This window comes from Jaculus jaculus, chromosome 9 (genome assembly GCF_020740685.1).
Source record: "Jaculus jaculus isolate mJacJac1 chromosome 9, mJacJac1.mat.Y.cur, whole genome shotgun sequence".
In the NCBI taxonomy this organism is placed as follows: Eukaryota; Metazoa; Chordata; class Mammalia; order Rodentia; family Dipodidae; genus Jaculus; species Jaculus jaculus.
This window is the reverse complement of record NC_059110.1, coordinates 134,919,202-134,945,063: the sequence shown is the minus strand read 5'-3', so window position 1 is coordinate 134,945,063 and position 25,862 is coordinate 134,919,202. Positions and strand designations below refer to the sequence as shown.

The 25,862-nt window shown below is 48.6% G+C and overlaps 1 protein-coding gene across 2 annotated transcripts in view; it reads right to left on the bottom strand.

Annotated features, from left to right (window-relative positions):
• Positions 1-1,030: 1,030 nt before the first annotated feature.
• The window catches only part of Itgb3 (integrin subunit beta 3), a 62,354-nt gene continuing 37,522 nt past the window's right edge, over positions 1,031-25,862 (bottom strand). The window contains exons 7-15 of one of the 2 annotated variants that reach the window (XM_045158563.1): positions 24,732-24,827; positions 24,229-24,318; positions 23,510-23,644; positions 21,232-21,661; positions 12,671-12,893; positions 10,946-11,046; positions 9,086-9,205; positions 2,912-3,078; positions 1,031-1,191 (exon numbers count right to left, since the gene is read on the bottom strand). In XM_045158563.1, coding sequence (XP_045014498.1) covers positions 1,126-1,191; positions 2,912-3,078; positions 9,086-9,205; positions 10,946-11,046; positions 12,671-12,893; positions 21,232-21,661; positions 23,510-23,644; positions 24,229-24,318; positions 24,732-24,827 — 1,428 coding nt within the window. In that variant the 3' untranslated portion in view covers positions 1,031-1,125. The remainder of the gene's footprint in view (positions 1,192-2,911; positions 3,079-9,085; positions 9,206-10,945; positions 11,047-12,670; positions 12,894-21,231; positions 21,662-23,509; positions 23,645-24,228; positions 24,319-24,731; positions 24,828-25,862) is intronic. The other variant, XM_045158564.1, reaches the window with a different exon arrangement.

Genomic DNA, 25,862 nt, shown 5'->3' with positions numbered 1-25,862 from the left:
AGGTGGTCAAGCCCACAGGAGAATAGGCCACACAAGTAGATCCAAACGGCCTATCATTCCACCCTGGCAGACTCGTGGGAATGCTCCTCCAAGACACAAAGAGGTAGTAACGCAGTCACCCCTGTGGATGGGTGTAGCACACAGAGCGGGCCTGGGCTGTGGCGGTGCCTCGGGAGAGCAGCGAAAGGACCGAAGAGCAGAGCTAGACCCCCAGCTCTGAGAAAGCACTCTTCCTCGAAGGAAATGCCTTCGATCACGAGTGAAATCCCCAGTGCGTTACAAATGTCTACAACCATGACAGTGTGGAAACAGGAGGTGGAGCCCTGGCATTGCTCTAAGGATGGCACTTCTTCACGAACCTCTAAGGTAGAGCTGCCACTGAGACAAATCCTGTGGATTATGATTGGGGGGGGGGGGGGGGCTCTGGCACGTCTCCCGGGCCGCACGTGACCCCTGAGTGGCTCTGCCATCCTTGCTCTCAGTGGGTCAAAGAACGAGGCGGCGAGGATCTTCCTTATGAGAGAACCAGAGCTGGACTGAGGTGATGGCAGAAGACACCGGCAGCTCTGAGGCTTCATTCTCCCTGAACACCTGCGGCCTGAGGGAACGGGAGGCGACGGGGGCGCTGGCGACAGAGCTGGGCTCCCAAGTCCACCGCTCCCACCACAGGTGCTAACAGTCAGACCCAAGAACCATGAACTGACAAACTCAGTAGCGAGCTAACACTTTGGCACCCTTCTCTGGAATGAGGCGTCCCCGCCCTGCTCTTCTCTTCCGGGAGAACGGCCCCATGAGGAAAGCTGGTCTCTCACGGAGGTGATGTGAACATCTACTCAGATCCATGCCCCCGCCCTCAAGCTAAGCAGGAGGAATCCCTTCAGGAAGCCTTCTGAGAGCAAAGACCAAAGGTCTCTGCCTGTGGGGACACATCACAAGTCTTAAATTAACACATTTCCCCACTCGACACACACACAGATGCATGGACACACTTCCACATACTGACATTTTTCCAGCCCACCCCACCCCCAAACCCCACCCACAAGCACTGTCCTCCGTAAACATGACGGCAGAGACCCCTGCAATTTTGGCGAAATGCAATGAAGATCTGAGGACAACCTTCCGTCATTAAGTGCCCCGGTAGGTGATATTGGTGAAGGTGGAGGTGGCCTCTTTATACAGCGGGTTGTTGGCCTGCAGAGAGAACAGAAGAGAATCTTACAGTGAGCTCCTTGGTTCCTCCCTTACCCTGAATGGCTAAATTTCATCTGAGAGGCTGACCCCAAAACACCCTTCTCGGGAACAAACTACAGAAACTAGCTTAATGCTCACTTAGGCTTTGGAGCTTAGGATAGGCATAGACAGGAAGTAAGAGAAGGGGACATGAGAAGGAATGCCATCCTGCCAGTGTTTCTAAAAGGATTTTCATTCCACCCATCACTTCTTGGCAGCCCCAAAACGCTGTACAGTAATATCTTTGGCCCAGTCTCTTCTGCCTCCTCCTTCCTCCCCTACTCTTTCTTTTCCTTCATCTGGCAGGGCGTGGCAGTGAGGGTCAGGAAGGAGACTGGAGTAGACGGTGGTCAGAACATAAAGACCAGCTTTCACTGAAATAATTCCCTATTTGTTTCCATCTCTCCAGTGCATTATCCACAAGACAGCTGTGTTGTCAGGGAAAAAGGCCCTTCACTAGGTTTCCCAAATTATTTTCCAACAAAAAAGTAATGAATCCCATAAGTCAGGTAGTCCCATAATGGTAGCTTCAAAATAGATGGCTCAGCAGTTAAGCTCTTGCCTGTGAAGCCTAAGGACCCCGGTTCGTGGCTCAATTCCCCAGGACCCACATTCGCCAGATGCACAAGGGGGCGCATGCGTCTGGAGTTCGTTTGTAGTGGCTGGAGGCCCTGGTGCGCCCATTCTCTAGCCCCTGCTTTCTCTCTCTCTTCCTCTGTCTCTCTCAAATAAATAATAAATAAATAAATTAATTTAAAAGATCCAGTGCATTCTTGTGTCCCACAGTGGCTGCAGATAGTCTCCACGATCCTAACAGAAACATCCCAGGTTATTAAGACCGTTGGGCAAAAAGCCTGGGCTCACCATCAAATTGGAGCAAAATTTCAGCTTAACCCTGGACACTCGGAAAGCCAAATGACCACTTGAAAGATCCAAAAAATGTCCAAAATGTGGAAGATGAACCAAAAGCATAACAGACTCAAGTATACAGAAGGTTCTCAGTAAGTGCTCATTTGAGTTACATCAATTTGAGTTAAATAGGTAGGGCTCAGGAGTTTAATTTGGAAGCTCTCATTTGGGGAAAAGAGAATGAAGTAGGAGGACATATTACTACTACTAGATCTATGATGCTGACCCCAAAAATAATTCCTGTAGTTACCTAATCCCTTCCCATATCACAAAAACTACTTTTTCCTTACCTATAAAATGGTAGTAATGATATTATACATTGCATAGGCCTATGACAGGGATAAAATAAGCTAGTATGTCAAAAACATTGAAAACAATTCTTGGCACATAATCGGTATATGCTAGCTATGATGAAATTTTCTATTGTGTATAGAATGCTTTGACTTCGTTACCACCGTATGATGTATTATATGTTGTTGACGTAGCTCTCTCCCATTTCCCTCAACTGGAAAATGAACTTCTCATTTCTTTAGTGTCCTATTTGTGCTCCATCAGTATTCATTACACGGCCTGTGGTTACTGTAAGATCGGGTGATCTTTCAGGAAGCATAAAGACAGGGGTGTCAGAGCAGCCCCTGACTGCTCAGAGCACAGAGCAAATGACAAACAGCAGTGCAGGGCGGGCCCAGCCACACGGGCACTGCTGCCTCCACTGCAGGCTCTTGAACCAAAGACTGAAGAAAACGCCCAACACAGCACAGCCGCCTCTTACCGTGTCCCATTTCGCTCTGGCTCGTTCTTCTTCGAATTTGGCAAATTCTTTCCGGTCGTGGATGGTGATGAGGAGCTTCCAGATGAGCAGAGTCGCAAGACCAATGAGCAGAATAGCTCCCATCACAGACAGCAGGACCACCAGGATATCCGGGCCTTTGGGACATTCTAGAAGGCAGGAGCAGAGCAGAAGCCACCAGAACTGGTTATGATAAGGTCTTGACAAAGGAATAAAGAGCTGGAGAGGCCTCAAAAGGGAACAAGACAATCTTAAAGCAACAGATTCATTGATTTTTATTATTTTGTTTACGTATTTGCAAGCAGAGAGAGAGAGACAATGGGCACACCAGGGCCGCTAGCTGCTGCCACCCACCTCCAGATGCATGTGCCACTTTGTGCATGTAGCTTTATGTGGGTACTGCAGAATCGAATCCAGGTCATTAGGCTTTGCAGGAAAGTGCCTTAACCACTGAGAAATCTCTCCAGCCCTGATTTTTCTTTTTAAAAGAACAATATTTAGGACAGCAATAATCTGTCTTTAGTAGTCTAAATCAGAGTTCTTAAACTAGAACCCCCCAAACTGGATCTAGTCCAGTCAGTCAAGGTTCACCCAAGTGTTAACTTGAAACTTGACTTGGAACAGGACATGGTGGTGCACACCTTTAATCCCAACAGTTGGAAGGCAGAGGAGGTAGGAAGCATGCCATGAATTCCAGGTCAGCGTGAGCTACAGTGAGACCCTGCCACAAAAAAATAAAGAAATAGGGCTGGAGGGATGGCTTAGCCGTTAAGGTGCTTGCCTACAAAGACAAAGGACCCAGGTTCAATTCCCCAGGTCCCATGTAAGCCAGACACACAAGATGGTGCATGTGTCTGGAGTTCATCTGTAGTGCCTGGAGGCCTGACACGGCAATTCTATCTATCTCTGAAATAAATAGTTTAAAGTTTAAAAATAAATAAAAATTGACTTGGGAATTGGGCATGTAGCTCAGGGCAAATCTCTTGCACATGCAGGGCTCGAGTTCTATCTCCAGCTCTGCAAACACACATGAGCACGCGCACGCACGCGCACACACCTACCAACACCACATTTCTCCAGCTACAGAACAGCCACCGTCAAGGCACGAGCTGGGAGCAGCTAACTCTTCTTGCTGGAACATGTTTTCTACTTCAGTCTTCATCAGCCTTCCCTTCTCTCCCCCACATACCCACCCTCAAAAAAAGAAAAATGGCAAAGTGTGATTGTCCTTGAGTCTACGCTACTACTCACTCCAGAGCCAAGACTCCTGGGGTTTGATCCTTGACTTAATATTTTGCTGTCTGACCTTCATAAACTAATCTTTCTGGGTACCTGTTTTCTGTTTCTTTATCTTTTTTTAATTAATTAATTTATTTATTTGAGAGCAACAGACAGAGAGAGAAAGAGGCAAAGAAAGAGAGAGAGCGTGAGAATGGGTGCACCAGGGCCTCCAGCCCCCGCAAAGGAACTCCAGATGCGTTGCACCCCCTTGTGCATCTGGCTAACATGGGTCCTGGGAACCAAGCCTCGAACAGGGGTCCTTAGGCTTCACAGGCAAGCGCTTAACCGCTAAGCCATCTCTCCATCCCGTGTTTCTTCATCTTTAAAGTGGAGCATGTATCCACACTCACTTTAAAAACTTTTGATGAAGAATGACTAAGCTAAATATATTTAAAGAACTCACAACCGTGCCTGGCACAGAATAAGATTCAGCAAACACTGGCTGCCGTTGTTGCGGTTGTTGTTCTTATATCTGGCCATTTCACTAGCTTCCCCCGGCGTCTGTGTCTTTTGCCCTAGTTCAGATATGTCTATCCCAGAGGGCTGTGAATTTATGTTGTTTTGTTTGTTTGTTTGTTTGCTTGGTTTTTCAAGGTAGGGTCTCACTCTAGCCAAGGCTGACCTGGAATTCACTATGTAGTCTCAGGCTGGCCTTGAACTCACCATGATCCTCCTACCTCTGCCTCCCAAGTGCTGGGATTAGAGGCATGTGCCACCAAGGGCTGTGAACTTAATGACCTTTTCATCATTCTTAGAGACCCAGAGGCCTATCAGCCAAGACAATATCTACTCATCTAAAAACTTAAGCCTATTAGAAGCTAACTTCCTGTTCAACCCAGTCAACAACCAAAGCAGACAGACATTGGGTTACCCCTTTGAGGGTCAGCTGATTACACTGTGTAGAGCTCGGCTTCCCACAACCCTCAGGTGGGTGACACGTGAGCTCACTCTGGCAACCTTGAGCGTTAAGAAAGCCGGTGTTGGTATATTCGGGTACTGATGGTGAGTCTGGAGAGGAAGTCACACCCACGTTCCACACTGTCTCCCACCTTCTTCTCTAAACATATACCCTTGGCTCACCACACACTACACACAAAGAACCTCCACCACAGACCAAGCTGGCCATTTCCCAAGCCACCAAATTACAACTTGTGTATAATTAAAGGAGCGCCTGGAGAGAGACTGTGAGGTTCCAGGGTCCAAATTCCCAGGAGTGAAGATCCCCTGTTCTTCTGGGAAAAACACTGAAATTTTTGGAAGACTGGGGGAAGGCTGACCCTCAAACCCCAAGGTGAAATCTCTTCAATTCTACACGGTGGCGTGGGCAGGAGAGATGGAATCCTAGGTTTCCCGGGGCAATCTGTTACCCATCAGTCCTGACAGGGTGGATGGCAGACTTCCGGAAGCAGGATATAAGATCAGTGACCTATGGAGACCCCTCCCAACCACAGTGCTGTACGCACAGCGACCCAAGATCAGGAGAGTCTGGGAAGGGCTGACAAATTTAGCAAAGTATGGGAAGTCCAGATCAATTTGATTTCAGATAAACAAATTGCTATTTTAAGCCTGTACTAATTATTGCATGGAACATACTGTGTGTGTGTGTGTGTGTGTGTGTGTGTGTGTGTGTGTGTGTGTGTGTTTGGGGGGAGGGGAGGGGGTTGATTCTGTTTTGCTTTGTTTTGGCAACCCTATCTGCAAGTGAAGAGGGCCAGCCTCAGAAATTCACTCCATACAGTTGACCCCATAGGTTTGGCCAATGCCTAGCCCTTTGGTAATGCTCCCTTTATTGACATGTTCAGCTCTGCAGAGATAGCTTCCACAAGGTTGTAAATTAGGGAAGAAAAAAAGAGAATAATCTCCTTTCGCTTCAGGACCCCAGCAAGTACATGCAGCTCCCAGCCAGAACGCCTGGAAGTGGACGTGAGCCAGGACAGTTAGGTAAGACGTGTGAATATCTCGTTTGGGCATAGCTCAGAAGCAGAACACGGGCCTCTACCTTGACCCAGAGCATGAGACCCTGGGCTCTGTCTCTACCACGACACAAGAAAAAGGAAATATGGAGGCTGGAGGGATGGTTTAGCAGTTAAGGCACTTGTCTGCAAAGCCAAAGGACCCAGGTTTGTGTACCCAGGACCCATGTGAGCCAGATGCACAAGGTGGCGCATGCATCTGGAGTTTGTCTGCAGTGGCTGGCATGCCCATTCTTTCCCTATCTGCCTCTTTCTCTCTGTCTCATAAATAAATAAATTAATTAATTATTAAAAAAATTGGGGCTGGAGAGATGGCTTAGTGGTTAAGCGCTTGCCTGTGAAGCCTAAGGACCCCGGTTCGAGGCTCGGTTCCCCAGGACCCACATTAGCCAGATGCACAAGGGGGCGCACGCGTGTGGAGTTCGTTTGCAGAGGCTGGAAGCCCTGGTGCGCCCATTCTCTCTCTCTCCCTCTATCTGTCTTTCTCTCTGTGTCTGTCGCTCTCAAATAAATAAATAAATAATTTTTAAAAAAAACTTTATCAAAGCTGGGCATGGTGGCACATGCCTTTAATCCCAGCACTTGGGAGGCACAGGTGGGGGGACTGTTGTGAGTTCGAGGCCACCCTGAGACTATATAGTGAATTCCAGGTCATCTTCAGCTAGAGTGAGACCCTACCTCGGAAAAAAAAAAAAAAAAAAACCTTTATTTTAAAAAAGAAAGGATGTACTTGACAGGGAACATGAAAAGTATCCCCCAGCATTGTCTAGACCATCCCAGATTAGCAAATAAAAATAAAAATATCTTTTTTAAAAAGCTAGGCCAAATAATTTGTGTGAGAGCACCAGCAAACATTGTTATAGCAAAGAGGTAAGCAACAGGCGAGCCAAAAGAAGAAGGAACTAGCTCCCTGAAATAAGCGGCAAATGTATGCCTGGGGCGGGGGTGGAGAAATCTATGCAATATGTAGCAAGCTGTGGCCAAACTGTTTCTCATCTGCTCCTTCACAGACACATCCCAGGTCCACTCCGTCTTTCCCCACAACTCCCCTGGGAGTCACTAAAAAAAAAAAAATTGAGATGGTGCCTTTAGTGAGGGCTCTGGGAAGAAGTGATGAACAATATCCCACACAGAGCACCCCATCCTCACCCCACAACACCGAGACAGCAGTACCCCGGGTGACACGGATGTGAGTAACCCTAAACTAAGAGTGAGGCCTGGAACAAGGTAACTGAGTCAACGGGGGAGGGGCAGGGCCCTCAGAAGGAATTGACATAGATCTCATGACACTCCCATTAGTTCTCACAATGGCATGTTGTTACTCAAAAATAAACCAAGCCTGGGTTGGGGTTGTAGTTCAGTAGAACAGTATGCGCTCGGTATGGCCAAGGCCTTGGGTTCAGTTTCCAGCACCAAAAAAAAAGAAAAAGAAAAAAGGTATAACTGGTCCCTCTTGCCAACTTGACCGCTCTCTTCCTCTCACACACACTCCTACCATGATGCCATCTTCCTCACCAGAGGACGAAGCGGGGGGATACCAGATCTTGGATTTTGATCCTCCAAAACGCAGCTGAACAAACCTCTCAGCTTCTGATATTCTGTTGTAGCAACAGAAAATGGAGAAAGATGGGCTACAGTGGATGCAACTAAATCTAGAGTCAGTGAGAAGTCTGTGGTTGGCTGGTCTGTGTATGATGGCATGGATTCACGCCTCTTGTTTCCAGAGGGCCTGGAGAGCAAGCAACATCTTTTCAGGGCTCGAGGCAGCCTTGCTTGAATCGCACCCCCAAACCCATCACTGCATCCTGGCATACATCTTCAAGGTCAATGCCTCTTACAGCTAGGCCTTCCTCTGCAGCGGCAGGTAGCTCACTCATGGGAGCCATGTCACAGTAGACATCTCACTGTAGACATCTCACAGTAGACGACATCTCACAGTGGACGTCTCACAGTAGGATAAATGCCATGTCCTATAAAGTCCTAGATATGTCATGGTATATGCCACATGCTGCTAAGCTCCTCATTTCTTGGTATCACTTTAAAAATTGCCATGATGGGGCTGGAGGGATGGCTTAGCTGTTAAGACACTAGTCTGCAAAGCCAAAGGACCCAGGTTCGATTCCCCAAGACCCACGTACGCCAGATACACAAGGTAGCACATGCTTCTGGAATTCATTTGCACCAGCTGAAGGCCCTAGCATGCCCATTCTCTCTACCTCTGTATCTTTCTCTCTAATTAAATAACATAAATAAATACATTTTTTTAATTGCCATAGTGGGCTGGAGGAATGGCTTAGCGGTTAAGGCGTTTGCCTGTGAAGCCAAAGGACCTAGGTTCAATTCCTCAGGACCCACGTAAGCCAGATGCACAAGGTGGTGCCTGCATCTGGAGTTTGTTTGCAGTGGCTGGAGCCCCTGGAATGCCCATTCCTTCTCTGTCTGTCTTCTCTCTCTCTCTCTCTTTCTCTCTCTGCTCACAAATGAATAAATATTTTTTTGAAAATTGCCATGGCATATCTAGCTTGTTCCTTGAAGACAGTCTGCCTGACTTCCCGCTTCCTCTCCTCTCCTCAGCTAGCAAGTCTCTGTGCTGTTAGCACCAGCACTGGCGTCTCTCCCCGTGAAGATGGCTCTTGAGCCTCTTGTTCGTTTGCTTGTTTTGGTTTTCCAAGGTGGAGTCTCGCTCTAGCTCAGGCTGACCTGGAATTCACTATGGAGTCTCAGGGTGGCCTCGAACTCATGGCAATCCTCCTACCTCTGCCTCCTGAATGCTGGGATTGAAGGAGTGTGCCACCACACCCCAGCAGCTCTTATCAATCTGGGTGAGAGGTAGAAGTTCCCACCTGACACAGTTCCTCCCGCCCCACCCCCAAGGCAGGACAAAGCCTCACGGCTCGCTCACCTGGCTCTTCCACCACATACAGGATGGACCTTCCGCTGGAGTCTTCGTAGTACTGGAACCTGACCACACAGTCCTCCTCATTCTTGTAGGTACAATTTACTGCATCCTTGCCGGTGTCCTCTGGGATTGGGGCGGGGGGGGGGGAGACAGAGGAGGAATGAGAAACAGGTCAATTCCTAGAAAGGATTTCTCCAAAGCCAACTTACAGGACTTCTGAGGAAGTGTGAGACCCGACACTGCCTAACATCAGGCAAGATGCCTAAATCTGAAGGAACAGTCACTCCTGGTAACTGCCACTGATTGGCCCTCAATGATGTATTTTGTCCCTCACAGGTCCTTTCTGATTCTAATTCTTTCCAATGAACGAGGCATGATATAACAGTATTACATATTCCGTTTCAAAGCCTTTTCTAGCACCCACCAACTGTGTGATCTTAGGTGAGTTATCTGCCCTCATTGAGTCTCCCTTTCTTCTTCTGTGAAAGAAAATTGAGGGTTGGGTTGGAGAGATGGTTCAGTGGTTAAAGGCACTTGCTTATAAAGCCTGATAACCCAAGTTTGATTCCCCAGTACCCACAAAAAGCCAGATGCACAAAGTGACACATGCATCTAGAGTTCACTTGCAGAGAAGGAGGCCCTGGCATGCCCGTTCTCTTTGTTTCTCTCAAAGCAATAAATATATGCTTAAAATAAAAATATAAAACTGAGAACTGGAGAGAGAGCTCAGTGGCTAAGAATACTTTTGTGCAAGCAAGAAGACCTGAAGAGGCCTAAGAGACTGATCAAGTTCAATTTTCAGGACCCAGATAAATAGCTGGGTACGGCCATATATGTCTAAAACCCCAATCTCATGGGGAGCCAAAAAACCAGAATCACCAGGGCCTGTTTTTTGTTTTGGGTTTTTTGTTTTGTTTTGTTTTTTTAAAGACAACAAGCTCCAAGATCAGCAAGAAACTATGACTCAAGTAAGAATGGGCCAAAGGGTGCTGGAGGGTGTTACCTGACATCCCCTCCAGACGCCCAGGCAAGTGTGTTGGGTGCTACATGGGCACACACATGCATGCACGCACACACACACAATGACTCCCAGTGGCATTATCACTTTTTAAATATTTTATTTTCGTGTATTTGAGAGAGACTGGGTGCACCAGGGCCTCCAGCTGCTACAAACGAACTCCAGACACATGTGTCACCTTGTGCATCTGACTTATATGGGTCCTGGGGAATTTAGCCTGGGTCCTTTGGCTTTGTAGGCAGGCATCTTAACTGTGAAGCCATCTCTTCAGCCCAAAGCTTTTTTAAATGCATTCTTTTTTTTTTTTTTTTAGAAAGGGGTTTACTCTGAAGCTAAGACTGGCCTAGAACTCACAATGCAGCCCAACTTGGACTCAAAGTCAAGAGCCTCCAACCTCAGGCACCTGAGTGCTAGGATTACAGGTGTGTGCCCAGTGTTATTTAGCATTCTTAATAAACTTAGCAAATGCTTACTAAGCTATGATGGGCACCGTATTCCAGGTCTATGCCTTAGTTTCTTCATCTATAAAGTCAAGACCATTATCTTCCTTTCCTTGTAGAGTAAATTATCTAATTTAGGAACCCTTAACAAGTTATGCACAGGCTCTGGCTGAGTCTGGGTGTCCAGGAAGCAGAAAGGGTGGGCTGCTGCCCGCGTTCACAGGGGTGAAGAGGGACTCTCAGGAAGCCAGCTTTTGCCACAGGCTGACTGCTGACCAGGCCTGAACGGCCTCTCTTGGGGGGGACTACTCTTCCACCTTACAGAGAGGAGCTTCTAGATGCCAGGGTTGACCTGGGACCATTTATAGCCAGGGTGTGTGAGACTCAAGGACCTGCTGGACTTACTGAGCTCACCCACAGGCTCGATGTCATCGCGACAGTAACGGCTGCAGGTGTTTTCCTCATGCAGGACTCCCCGCTCGAACTTCTTACACTCCACGCACTCCCTAGAGGAGAAAGAATGCCGAAACAACTTCAGCAAGGGGAAGCGCCCCTAGGCGTGGCACCTCCCCTCGCCCACACACTAGACCTGGCAGACAGTCTTTTTTTTGGGGGGGGGGCTTTTGGTCAAGGTCTTGCTATGATCTAGCCCAGTCTGGCCTTCAGCTGTGATCCTGTTGGCTCGGCCTCTTAAGCTAAGATCACAGGGGTGCACCGCCACATTAAGCCTCAGTGGCTATGACCGTGAGCCCTCCATCACTTCTGGGAGCCTTAAAGTCAGAACTGGCCAGGTGACTGGAGGTCCAGTGCAAACATTAAAATTTTATTCAAGCCAGGTGTGGTGCGAACGCCTTTAATCCCAGCACTCAGTAGGCAGAGGTAGGAGGATCGCCGCTGAGTTCCCTGAGACTACAGACTTCCAGGTCAACCTGGGCTACAGCAAGACCCTACCTCGAAAAAACAACAACAAAAAATTTTGTTCAAAATTGCTAAGAACGTCAAGACAGTAACAACAGAGATTTTTGTTTGTTTGTTTTCAGACAGGGTCTTATATATCCCAGGCTGGCCTCAAAGTCTCTGTGTAGCCAAGGATAATCTTGAACTTCTCCTCCTCCTGCCTCCCAAGTGCTGGGACTGTAGGCATGAATCGCCATTCCTGCTTTATATGGTCTTGGAGACTGAACCCAAGGCTTTGTGCATACTAGGCAAGCGCTCCACCACTGAGCTGCATCCCCGGTCCAATAAAGCACTTATGTCACCCCAGGGCCCTCCTAGGCATGAGGCCGATACAGATGCACGCCAGTGAACTTAGCTCTGCCTGTTGTAGCAAGGGAGCAGAGCCACAGGCCTGGGCGGACAGAGGCTTCCTCCGACTTCCAAAAGGAGAAATTTATTCTGGCAAATAAATGTCTGTTTCACCTAACGCCCTCTGTAACTCCAGTATTCCTGCAACTCCCACAAAATCAGAACATCACACCGGAATGCTCCAGGGTAAATCCGATTTAGCCTTCTGCTGCAGTTACCTACCCTTTCTGGCACAAAGCACCCCACCAAAAGCATCTGGCGGGAGGAAAGGTGTTTACTCCAGCTTACAGTCTCAAGGGGAAACTCCATGGTGGCCGGGGCAAGATGGGAGGGCAAAGGCTGGATATCACCTCCTTGCTACAGCAGGTGGCAAACCGCAGCAAGAAAGTGAGCCCAGCTCTGGCAAGGTGGCGCTGGCTATACCTCTCAAAAGTCTGTCCCCCCACAACACCTCCTCCAGCAAGGCTCCACCTCCCACACTGCCACATCTGGGAGCCGAGCACTCAAAACTAAGAAGAGTTTATGGAGGACGTCTGATTTAAACCACCACACCTTCCTTCCAACTCACAGGGATCCAGGATGGCACCCTAGGAAAAGGTTTGCCCCAGCTGGAGTCCAGCTGGTACTGTTTCAGCCCTGTCACACCTGACTGTACATCCACCTTTCCCAAAACAAAGCTTTCATGGGACAGAGGAAAGCAGCCCGTTGGCTAGAACAGATTCCTCTCCACGAAACTCTGGTGAGTACGAGGCAGACCCTTGAGAAGCCAGGGGTTCTAATCCAAAGGGCCTCTGCTCCCTCCCGTCTCCCAAGCTGCCCACTCACTTCTTAAAGGTGCAGGCGTCCGGGCAGGTGGGACATTTCTCACAGGTGTCCCCATAGGAGCCGGGCTGAATGCAGACGCAGCTGCCGCATTCACACTTGCCCCGGCCGCTGCACAGCAATCCATTGCTGGACATGCACGTGTCAGTGCGCGTGGTGCAATTGCAGTAGTAGCCGGTCCAGTCCGAGTCACACAGGCAGTCCCCGCAGCTGCACTGGCCGTGGCCTGCAGGCACAGAGCCCAGGAGGGCAGACCAGCTGGTGAGGGTTCCAACCCATACCTTCCCAAACAGACTGACAATGATCTTGCAGGTGAGTGGGAACTGGTTCATTACAAGGGGAGCCCTACTCACTGGGAACAAAGTCAGCCCTTTGGGTGTCCCCAGGTGGGATCTGGAAAGCCAGAGCGTCAGGCTCTAAGTCTCCCAGACCTCCTGACCTTCCAGCCCATCCTGAATCCCTCTTCCTTCTCTTCCAGCATCAGACTGAGGACCAAAGTCAGCTCTTCAGCTTCAAGGTCTTGCTCAACACTAAGCTATGTCCTGCACCCCACACAGGGCAGTCAGGAGCTTTGATGAGGGGCCTCGAGCCCCCAAACTGTCTTCTTTCTTTTGACCTCTCTCCAACCAGACCCGAGAAGCCTATCATTGAGGTCATCCTAACAATACACAGGATCTGATTTGGACAAGCTGGCCCCGCCCACCAATAAACCAGCTACCAAGCTCCATTATTCTGTTTCTACCTCTTCTGAGGGTCACCTTGCAAAAGGTAAAGCGGAGCCTGAGGGAGAGTGCCTAAGACTTGAACGGCGCTCCAGAGGGGATGGAGGCGCAGAGACGTCCACGCACAGCCTCGGGCCCAGCGCTGGAAAGGGAAGCCGCACAGAGGCCCTGACTGCGCAAACACAGAAGGCCCTGGAGCCCGTGGATCAGCCCACAGAGCCAAGGAAGCTCAGAGAACAAACACAGCCTACCGCCAGCTTTCTGAGGGCCAGTGCTGTTAAACAAATCCCAAGAGTGTCATAGAGAGAGGACAGCAGAAAGCGACAGAAGCTAAGAGAAAAGAGAAGAAAGACTTTTATTTTTTTCCAAAGATGAACAGCAGTAAATTGGTTAGCAACTACTCCAAAAGCCCATGGCCTCCACCAGGCCTCTGCTGACTCATCCTTATCTCTGCATCTGCACTCAAAATTTGCAGAATCACACCTTTAATCCCAGCACTTGGGAGGCAGAGGTAGGATTGCCTAGATTTTGAGGCCAGCCTGAGACTACATAGTAAATTCCAGGTCAGCCTGGGCTAGAGTGAGACCCTACCTCAAAAACCAAAAAACCAAAAAACAAAAAGAGCAAGAAACTTGCAAAAACATTTATCACAATTTTTTTTTTTTTTTTTTTTTTTTGGAAGTAGGGTTTTGCTCTAGCCCAGACAGACCTAGAATTCACTATGTAGTCTCAGGGTGGCCTCGAATTCACGGTGATCCTCTTAACCTACCTTCCACGTGCTGGGATTAAAGGCATGTGCCACCATGCCCAGCATTGTTTGCTTTTTGTTGTTGTTGGTGGTGGTGGTGGTGTTTTTTGCTTGTTTTTTTAAAGTAGGGTCTTGCTTTAGCCTAGGCTGACCTGGAATTCACTATGTAGTCTCAGGGTGGCATCAAACTCATGGCGATCCTCCTACCTCTGCCTCCTAAATGCTGGGATTGGAGGCGTGCACCCCTACGCCCGGCACGATTAATTTTGAAGTTGAGCATATGGTTCGACTGCCTTACACGACCTGTCTTTCCTGTCCCTGTACTCTTCTCAGTCTGGCCTCATGTTTTAAATTTGAATCTGAAATGCCTTCCACAGGCTCATGCATTGAAGTTATTGAGACTTTTTAAACATTTATTTGGAGAAAGCCAGGCATGGTGGCGCACACCTTTAATCCCAGCACTCAAGAGGCAGAGGTAGGAGGACTGCCATGAGTTCGAGGCCACTCTGAGCCTCCATAGTGAATTCCAGGTCAGCCTAGACTACAGCGAAACCCTACCTCGAAAAAAAATAAAATTTATTCGGGGGAGAGGGTGTGAAACGTGCCACAGCACATGTGTGGAGGTCAGGGGACAGCTTGATGGTGGCTACACACCACCTTCTTTGAGACAGGGTCGCCCGCTGCTGCAAACAAACGCCCCACGAGTGCTGTGCACGCCTGGGATTCTCCTGGCTTCGGGCTCATACATGCACACTTCTCATCTGGCTTTATGCAAGGCTGCAGAATTAAACCCAGGAGAATAGACTCTGAAAACAAGCTCCTTTAACTGCTGAGCCATCTCCCCAAGCCTCTTGAAATTTGGAGAGATGAGGCATAATTGGAGCAAGTGAATCACCGGGGAATCCCTTGGAGACTGCATTTCGTATATTATCCCTGGTCACTTCCTGGCTTGCTCTCTCTACTTCCTGGTTGGCCATGAAGTGAACAGTCCACATGGTTTTGGCTGCCATCATGTCCTGCCTACACAAGGGACCAAGCAATTATTGACTGAGACCTCACCATAAGCCAACGTAAACCTTTCCTCCTTTAAGTTGTTCCTGTCAAATATTTTGTCACAGCAACAGGAAGAGGAACTAATAACCTTATTACCATATATGGTCCTGGGAGCACAGTGAGACAGCATTAAAAATATTTAAAGAGAACTGACAATAATGCTATCCAAAACAACCAAGCAAGTGAACATTCCCAATGCCAGGAGTACCAACAACAGTCACAACATTGTGATACCCGTGAACATTTGTTGAGCACTGAATACATGCAACAATCTTTAGCATGTAACCTGCTTGTTTCTTACAATAATTCTGTAGCTCAAAAAGGTTAAATAACTTTCCCAAGTCCACAAAGCTCAAAGTGAAGTCACTCTGACCTCCAATACAAATTCTTTTCTCCATTTATATTTATATGATCTTTCCAAAAGACATCTGGAACTTACAAAGAAAATGGCCTTAATTAGTAAAAGATGAAGCCAGTTTTAACTAAGTATTCTTATGTCTGACCAGCGGAAGAGGAGAGGCTAAAATACGAAGAAAGAAACCATGGAAATTCTGACAACTGGGCTTGACACCAGTGAGAAGTTTCTAGAAGAGGGGGTTGGAGAGATTGCTCAGTAGTTAAGATGCTTGCCTGCAAAGCCTAATGACCTGAGTTCAATTCCCCAGTAACCACTAAAAGCCAGATGTACAAAGTGGTACATGCACCTGGAGTTTGCAGTGGCTGGTAGCTGTGACGTGCCCATTCTCTCTGTCTGTCTCTCTTCTCTCTACCTCTCTCTCTCTCTTTCTCTCTTTCTGCTTGCAAATAAATTTTCTTTAAATAATTAAGAACTTTCTAGAAGAGATCATTTTAGGAACTTAAATATATTGAATTATTGAAGCAGATGGTGCTATGGTTTGAATATGAAATGTCCTCCATTGGCTCACATAGTCTCTAGCCGGTGGCACTTTTGAGAGGTTCTGGGAACTAACTGTAGGAGGTGAGACCCAGAAACAGGAAATAGGGGCTGGAGAGATGGCTTAGCAGTTAAGACGCTTGCTTGCAAAGCCTAAGTATTCATGTTCGACTCTCCAGGTCCCACAGAAGCACAGTGATACAAGCAAGCAAGACCACACATATACACAAGGCAGCAGACACATCTGGAGTTTGCAGTGGATGGAGGCCCTGGCACACCAATTCCCCTCCACTTGCTCTGACATAAAAAAAGGCAGTCTATTGGTCTTGCCTTTAAAAAGGAAGGAAGGAAGGAAGGAAGGGAGGGAGGGAGGGAGGGAAGAAGGGAGGGAAAAAGGAAAGAAGGAAGGGGAAGGGATGGAAGGGAAGAGAAGAGAAGAAAGAGGAAATAGAACAATGGCCCTTTCCTTGTCATAGACTCTTTGATTACTGTCTGCCATGATGTGAACAATTCTCTACCACACACTTCTGCTGCCATGATGTTCTGTCCGTGCATATTGGACCAAACCACCATAGACTGAACCCTCTGAAACTGTGAGGCCATATAAATATTCCTTCTTTAAAATTATGTATGCCAGTGCATTGGTCACAGTAATGAAAAGCTAAGCAGTATAGATGGGACCAGAAGGGAGTGTCTGACTGCTGTTATTTCTAGATCTCGCTGAAAACATGTTCAACCCTTGACCCCAGTCTGATCCTATGCCCAGATAATTCTAAGATATCTCCCCACTGTGGTGTTTTGAATGTAAAATATCCCCCATGGCCTCATGTGTGCGTGACTAAACAATGTTCCGGAAGTTTGTGGAGCCTTTGGGAGGTGGAGCCTTGCTAAAGGAAATGTGTTGCTAAGGGTGAGCTTGGGGTGCTACAGCCCAGCCCCACTGGCCACACTCAATATGCTCACTCTCTCTACCTCGTCCCTGCTGATATATGAAGATGACACCTGGCTGTCCTTCCTGCCATACTTTCTCCACCATGATTAAAGAAACCTCCCCTCATAGCTGTAGGCTGGAAACAAACCCTTTCCTTCCATAAGCTGCTGCTTCTGGTCAGGTGTTTTGTCCCAACAACAAGAAGCAAACTGCTATACCCCCACATCTTGAGGCAAAGGGACTGGCCTTGTGTAACCCTTTTTCTATCAGTCACTGGTCAACATCTGAGGGCAATGCAACTCTGTGAGCCTGGGATCAGCATTCAGAGAAGGGGCAGTTATGAGCCATCATCAGCCAACCCTCACAGACAGCAGCTGGGTGCCAACAGAGTGGCCCGTAGCATTCAATGTGCCTCGTTGTTACCCTGGTTCCTGACGGGAAAGAAGAATGCACAGAGGCCTGGCAGCAGCCAGAGGTCTCAGCCTCCTCAGGACCCTTGCCCCCGAGTGTCTCCTTTGTGAGGGAAAACAAAACGATCTTTGACAGCATATCTGCTGGGCAGCAGGGAGTGAGGTTTGGAGTGGGAATGGGCAGCCAGAGCAGCAGGCTGACCCCAAGTCCTGGCAGAGTCAGCCCTTAAAAGGAAACCACAGTATAGTAATGTCACAGGACTGGCGCCTCTCCAGCAAAAGGGAGGCCAGGCCTGGGTTCACAGGAAAGTCAGAGGAAGGAGCAAAATTGGAAAAGCGTGGAAGAAGAGGAAAGGAGGGAAGAAGGAAGAGGGGAAGGAAGGGAGTGTTTCAGGTCCCAGGGCATGTGATTATTCTTACTCCAAAGCCAGGCTGACTCATGGTTCCACTCCTCTCCTGTGGGAACCAGCCTTCCTTTTGAGGTCCTTCAGCTGTCTTACCACCTCCATGAAACTGCCCAGGACTCAACTGTCCAAGGACGGTCTGGTCATTCTGGGCATTCCCTGGTACACCTCACCTCCGGGATCACAGATTCTGACTCCTGTTGTAAACAACCCTTTGGCATATTAATGAGCAGTAACTATTCCATGTGGCGAACAGCACAGGCCCTCGCCCACAGTGGGGGACTTGATGTACGTGGAGGCAGGTGTGCAACAGATGGGAAAGAGTGTGAGGTAAAGAAAGGATGTACGACTTGCTGTCTGGGGCACAGGGGTGAGGTGGCTGGTGACAGTGGACAACCTGAAAGAGAAGGGCCAACATAGACGGGAACAGACCAGACAGCAGACCACGGGCCAGCAGCCGACACGAGGGGCCATGATAAACTGGGCTATCCCACTAAGAGGTCGGGAATAAGGCACGACCCCTTGTCCACCAACGCGGACTCAGTGGCGGCACAGAGCACGTACTGGATGAACACGTGCCCTACACGCTGTCTGTCACTGAGGGCGTGCTGGCAGCGCCACAGGGCACACATGTGAAGCCAGCTGAGCCCCTGACACAGTGCGGAGAAGTAGCAGAAGTCGTGCTACAGCCATCTGGATCCCCGGTGGACTAGATAGTAAATCCGGAGCACACTGGAAACGAGCTTTCCCTACGCTGTGGGAGGAGGGAACCCACAGGAACCCAAGGCCAAGCCAGACAGCTTTCCTCTGTGGCTCTGCAGGGTTGGCAGCCAGAGCAAATGCACTCGGGCTGGAATCCCTCCCACAGACCCCACACCACACCAGGACCAGCCAGCTCTGGCAGAGGAGTGGGAGTGCCCAATAGAAGGGCAACCTTCTCCCAGCCTTCCCAACCTGATCCTTTAGATCTGCCAGTCAAAACTGACCTGTCTCCGGGGATGGAGGGGTGGCTTAGCAATTGAGTTGTTTGCCTGCAAAGCCAAAGGACCCAGGTATGATTCCCCAGGACCCATGTTAGTCAGATGCACAAAGGGGGCGCAAGCGTCTGGAGTTCGTTTGCAGCAGCTGGAAGCCCTGGTGCGCCCATTCTCCACTCCCTCTCTCTCACTCTCCCCCCCCGCCCCCAGTTTCTCTGTTAAATAACTAAATTAAATCTTTGTTTTGTTTTGGTTTTGGTTTTCTAAGGTAGGGTCTCACTCTAGCTCAGGCTGACCTGGAATTCACTATGTAGTCTCACGGTGGCCTCGAACTCACAGCAATCCTCCTACCTCTGCCTCCCGAGTGCTGGGATTAAAGGCATGTGCCACCACGCCCGACTCTAAATTAAATCTTTTTTAAAAAGCTGACCTGTTTTCTTGGTGCTCTGAATATGACATGAATAAATAAACACTAAAATGCGACGAGACTCCTGCCTCATCCTACTTCAAACTGCTGTCGTATTCCTGGTTTCACCACTGGGGACCTGATCTCTGTCTCCTCATCTCACTACATTGCTATCACTCCCCGCAAGCACTTTCCTAAGCTTTGCTGACATAAGTAAACAATGTTGCAAACAATGAAACGACATCAGTTTTATGTTTCCAGGACATATTTTAGAACGACACTGAAACTTAATATTTTATTTGTTTGCTCGTGCAGGGAGAGGATGGGTGTGCCAAGGCCTCCTGCCACTGCAAACGACACCAGACGCTTGTGCCGCTTTGTTCATCCGGCATATAAGGGTAGCTTGGGAATTGAACCTGGGCTGTGGGCTTTGCAAGAAAGTGTTTCTAACCACTGAGAAATCCCTGGACCCCTGATTTCTTTTTCTTGTTGAATTCTTTTTCTCTTTCTTTCTTTCCCAACATGAGGGAAAATGAGATTTCACATAGCCCATGATAGCCTCAAACTTACTATATAGCTGAGGCTGACCTTGAACTCCTGCTCCTTCTGTTTCCACCCCGAGTGCTAGGATTTACACCATGTTAGAGTGTCTAAACTGATCAGCTCAAGTGGTTAAACCCCAATGCAAAGGAAGCCAATCTGGGTCTTAGATCACCACAGAAAACAACCTCTCTGTTGGAGGACCACATATTATACCTAGAACCCAGTTCCAACCAACTTGCAAATGCCTGCAACGAGTCTGTCCCCAAATGAATTAAATCACAGAATACAAACACCAACAGAAACAAAATCAGTGGCAAAACAAATGGAACATTTAACCTTTTTTCAAATATCATTCTAAGCATACTAACTCATTAAATGTGCTCCAGGGCTGGAGAGATGGCTTAGAGTTAAGGCACTTGCCTGCAAAGCCAAGACTCCAGTTCAATTCCCCAGGACCCACTTAAAGCAAGATGCACACAGTGACGCATATATCTAGAATTTGTTTGCAGTGCCTGGAGGCCCAGCCGCAGCCATCCTATTCTGTCTGTTTCTCTTCTCTCTATCTCAATCTGCTTGCAAATAAATAATAATAAAAAATATTTAAATGTGGGCTGAAGAGATTGCTTAGCTGTTAAGGCACATGCCTACAAAGCCTAAGAACCCAGGTTCAATTCTCCAGGTCTCACATAAGCCAGATGCACATGGTGTGGCATGCATCTGTAATTTGTTTGTAGTGGCTAGAGGCCCTGATGTGCGCCTCTCTCTCTCTCTCTCTCTCTCTCTCTGTGTGTGTGTGTGTGTCTCTAATAAATAAAAAAAAAATCTTTGTAAAAAAGTTAAATGTGCTCCAATATTTTGCACATATACTATTACTTGCTAAATCTCATGATAAAAAGAAAAATTCAAGTAAAATCATTATTAACTTTGCCATAAGTCTCACATCATGTTTTTTTGTCAATAAATACTAAATGTTTAATTATCATCAGGCTGACCTTTTTTTTTTTTTTTAAGACAAAACAGACGCTGATCCTTATACTCAAAAACATTAGGAACTTGCCGGGCGTGGTGGCGCACGCCTTTAATCCCAGCACTCGGGAGGCAGAGGTGGGAGGACCGTTGAGAGTTCGAGGTTACCCTGAGAGTCCATAGTGAATTCCAGGTCAGCCTGAGCTAGAGTGAGACCCTACCTCAAAAAAAAAAAAAAAAAAAAAAAAACCATTAGGAACTTGAAACATTATCAGACTCAGCAGAGGAAAGGAAAGCACAAGAACCTCCCATGACCTCAACACTTCCTCACGCCTTCCTACTCTCCTTTGAGCTTTGCTGTACCGCAGGCAAGGCGGGGGGAACATCTACCATCTATTTCCCTCCCTCGTTCGCTCCCCTCTTCCGCAGGGAGCGCGCTCAGCCCTGCGCAGCGGGCCCGCCCCGCGCCCCGCGCCCCGCGCCGGCTCCCCGAGGCCGCGGCTGCTCACCGGAGCACATCTCGCCCTTGTAGCGGACGCAGGAGAAGTCGTCGCACTCGCAGTACTTGCCGGTGACCTGGCCGAAGTCGCTGCCGTGGCACACGCACTGGCCGCACAGGCACTCGCCCCGCTGGCTGCAGGCGGGCTGGCCCTCGCTGGGGGAGCACGCGTCCTGCTGCGAGGGCGCGAAGTCCGCCTCGGAGCACTCGCAGCGCGGCCCCAGCCAGCCCGCGCCGCAGCGGCACGCCCCGCACTCGAACGTGCCGTTGCCGCGGTTGCAGCGCGGGCTGGACGGCTGCGCGTGCGCCTGGCACGCGCAGTCACAGTCGAAGGCGACCTGCACGGCGAGGCTGTCCTTAAAGCCCACGGGCTTGATGGTGAAGGACCTCTCCTTCTCCTGCGGGCAGCCACGCACCTTGGCCTCAATGCTGAAGCTCACCTGCACGGGGATCGAGAGACGTTCAGACCTCGGGGCGCGAGTTCACAGCCAGCCCTGAAGGAAAGGAAGCTCTGCCCCGCCCGCAGGGAACCCCACCGCTGAGGGTCTGAGCTCCCTGCTCGGGGAACTCCCCTCCCCTCCCCTCTTCCAAGATGCGCAGGGCAAAAACTGCACGAGGGAAGCTGTGTGACGGTCACATAGCTGGCTCGACGAAGACACGGCTCCAGACTAGAAATAGCCTGTTTTCGTCCTGCGCATGAAATAAATAAGCTCAAAAAAAAAAAAAACCTATGATTTTTGTGCACACTTTTCTCTGGCCAGCTAGGCAAGCCAGACTGATGATGAACTTCAGCAAAGCACCCCCTGTACCTCACAGCACCGCGCGGTGTGAGCAGCTGAGGACTTTCTGTGTAACGTTCCATCGCAGGGTGTAAAACAAGTGCTGTGGGCACCCGGGCTAGACAATTAACTGATAAGGGGATCTACCAAAAGATCTGTTTCCCGGGATGGGGAAATGGCTTAGCGGTTAAGGCATTTGCCTGTGAAGCCTTCGGACCCTGGTTCGATTCCCCAGGACCCACGTAAGGCAGATGCGCACGCGTCTGGAGTTCGTTTGCAGCAGCTGGAGGCCCTGGCGCGCCCACTCTCTCTTTCCCTCTGCCTCTTCCTCTGTCTCTCAAATAAATAAAATTTTTTTAAAAAAAAGAAAGATCTGTTTCCCTCCATCCTCCTACCATCCACCAACCCTCCTCCCTTAGGCAGAGCAACGAGAACCAACCAGTCGGGAAAACCATGCAGGGAGCGGTGGGGCAAAATTCACATTTCACATTCTCAGACTCTAAGCACGTAGGTATTTTTGCCTGTTCCAGGTGCTATTGAGTTTTCAGCAGCCAAAATTACGTCTCAATTTAATTCTGTAAATGAAGCTGCCATTTTACATTGCAGAGAAAAGAAAGACATTACTCTGGGAAAGGCTGGTTAGTAGCTAAAGGTAAAAAAAACGGGTTTTTTAAATTATTATCTTTGCATGTAGGTGATGTGTATTCATGTTTGTGTATATGTGTTCATGTATGTGAGCGTGAACACACGTGCCATCCACGCACATGGAGGTCAAAGGACACCTGACGATGTCGTCCTCACCGTCCACCTCGTTTGAGGCAGTGTCATCACCGCCTACACGCACCAGGTTAATGGGTTCGAGGGCTGCAGGACAGTCTCCTATCTCTGCCTTCCATTTCACTATAGGAGGGCTGAGATTACAGACACTCACTACTGCCTCCTGCTTTTTATTTATTTATATTTACTTATTTATTTATTACTTTTTAGAGACAGATAATTGGTACACCAGGGCCTCAGCCACTGCAACTGCAAACTCTAACCTACTAGATGGGGTGTGTTAATGTTGGTGGTGGTGGCGGGGAGGTGCTTCAGTGAAGGTGAAGAGTATGAAAGGTTTCCTGTAATTTTGTTCCGGGAAGAAAGCCTGCCATATCTATTCCTGGCAGTGACAAGTGAAATATCCCATCCCTTCCTCTGATCTTCAGTTCTAGATGGTGTGATTTAGGTGAAAGGCCACCACCTTCTTTCAGTTACCTGTAACAACTTTGTTTTCTTGTCTGGAACTATACTGAGCTCATCCCAGGGACCACGGTGGGGGTTACTCTTAAATGATTATGAGGTTCTCTCAGCAGGTGCAGAAAGCTTAGGCAACAGAAGCCTTAGAGGAAAAGACTGACAGCCCCAGTAGATCTAGCTTCCAAAGACCACCAGGAAGAAAGGGCTAGAGAGAAAAAGATTAGGGTGCCCACAGATGTTCCGTAGCTTCAACCCCTGCCCAGTCCACCTCACCGTGTCTCCAATCTTGAGTCCCACACAAGACTTGAGCCCTGGGATGACCTCGTTGTTGAGACAGGTGGCATTGAAGGATAGAGACAACTCCTCAGGAAGGTCACGCACCTCAAGCTCCACTTTGGAGCGGATTTTCTGAGCAGAAAAGGACAAAAAGGGATGTGAAGAAATGATCAAAAGACCATTCTATCCCAAGCAAAGTTGATCAGGTGACCTTGGACTCATCCTGGCAATGCCAGGTGCTAAGGTTTACCTGGCAGCTGCTGTCACAACTCTCCAGAAAGCTACTTCCTGTTTCTCCCCTCATTTGTATCTAGATGAATCTGGCTAAAATCCAAACCAGCTACCTACATCCTTCCACAGGCCACATGGCTGAGTAATAGGGGAGTGTCCGTATAGGTCACCCCAAGCAGTAAAACCTCTTTCCGAACTTTTACTCAACTTCGCCTCCCCTGTGTGGCTGGAGCCCAGCTTTCCCTCATTCTGCCCCCACAATTGCCGCTTGTCCATCCACTCCCCATTCCCACCCCTTCCACCTTGAAGCTCCCCATTCACTGCCCCGTTGCTCCCTGACCTTCCTTCTCAGAAGGCAGTCTCCCTCCCAGGAAGGCAGTAGTCAGTCCACCCAGAAGGCTGGCAGCTACACCCCCAAATCAGAGCCCTGCTGTGTAAGCCACCCAGTGGACTTGGCAGGCTCATTGCCAGTACAAAACTCTTACCCCATAGGCATCAACAATGAGCTGGAGTACATTGCTGGAATCAGCAGACAGAACCCCCACCGTGGTCCCTGGGATGAGCTCACTATAGTTCTAGACAAGAAAACAAAGATGTTACAGGTAACTGACAGAAGGTGGTGGCCTTTCACCTAAATCACACCATCTAGAACTGAAGATCAGAGGAGGGGATGGGATATTTCACTTGTCACTGCCAGGAATAGATATGGCAGGCTTTCTTCCCGGAACAAAATTACAGGAAACCTTTCATACTCTTCACCTTCACTGAAGCACCTCCCCGCCACCACCACCATTAACACACCCCATCCAGTAGGTTAGAGTCTGCAGGGGAAAGGCCACAGGGAGAAATACTTAACACCCGCAACATGGATGGAAGACGATCTTTTCTGGTTAGGGCCCTGATCAATCGAAGTGTGCGTGGCCTGGCTGCCTAAGACATGTCCATCCACCACAGGAAACACTCCAGGAAGCCCCAAAGGCATAGTTACCTGATAGAGATTGACTACATTTTCAGTCACTGCAAAAATCAAGTTGATGTTTTTCTGGGATAGCTTCTCAGTAATTAGCCCCAGAGAGGGATAATCCTAGGGAATGAGAGGAGGTGAAGGTTAATAGAGACAACTCACATGCATCCCTGGATTCTAACTCTGTGAAAATGGCTGGTTTGGGACTGTGTGTTAAAGGGGAAGAGATTTACAACCAACCAGGCAAGAGGTACACTCCAGTGAAATAGCGGCACACAGGCTACGGGGGTAACCGAATGTTGTAATTGGTGCTGAGAACCAAGTCAGAAGCCTATGGCTTGCAAGGTCATAGATCCTAGAGGGCATATCCCACTGTTCTTTAGCTAAAGGAGAATGTATGCCGTCAAAAAACTGGGCATGATGGCACACACCTTTAATCCTAGCACTCTCGAGGCAGAGGTAGGAGGATAACTATGGTTCAAGGCCAGTTCTGAGACTACATAGCGAACTGCAGGTCAGCCTGAGCTAGAATGAGACACTACCTCAAAAAAAAAAAAGTCTTCTAAGTGCCTACATTTATCTCCTTTGCTCTATGGGCTCTTACTCTTCATTAGACAGTCTGCTTTTTATAGATGGTGGTAAATACCAGGGAGACCCAAGACCCATCAGTAGGACAACAAAAGAAAGCCAACTGCCTAGCACAGGAAAATTCATCTCATGCCGGGCGTGAGGCGCACGCCTTTAATCCCAGCACTTGGGAGGCAGAAGTAGGAGGATCGCTGTGAGTTCAAGGCCACCCTGAGATACATAGTGAATTCCAGGTCAGCCTGAGCTAGAGTGAGAGCCTACCTTGAAAAACAAACACACACACACACACAAAAAGAATATAACCCAATGAGAACATGACCAATTTTCAATATGTTCACATATTAAAGTTCTCAATTTTAAAAAAGAGGGAGAAAGTTTAACTCAACTGTAGTGTAGAGGGGATGACTTTGGGAAGCTAAAGGTTGTAAGGGTGAAGTCATCATGACTGAATCCTTCTGGCTTTACAAAGGAGGAGACTGACCAGAAAAGACCCCCCTACACACATGCTCCCTAACTTCTGCCAAATGATATCCTGAAGTCTCAGGACTCAGCCAACAAGATGACTAT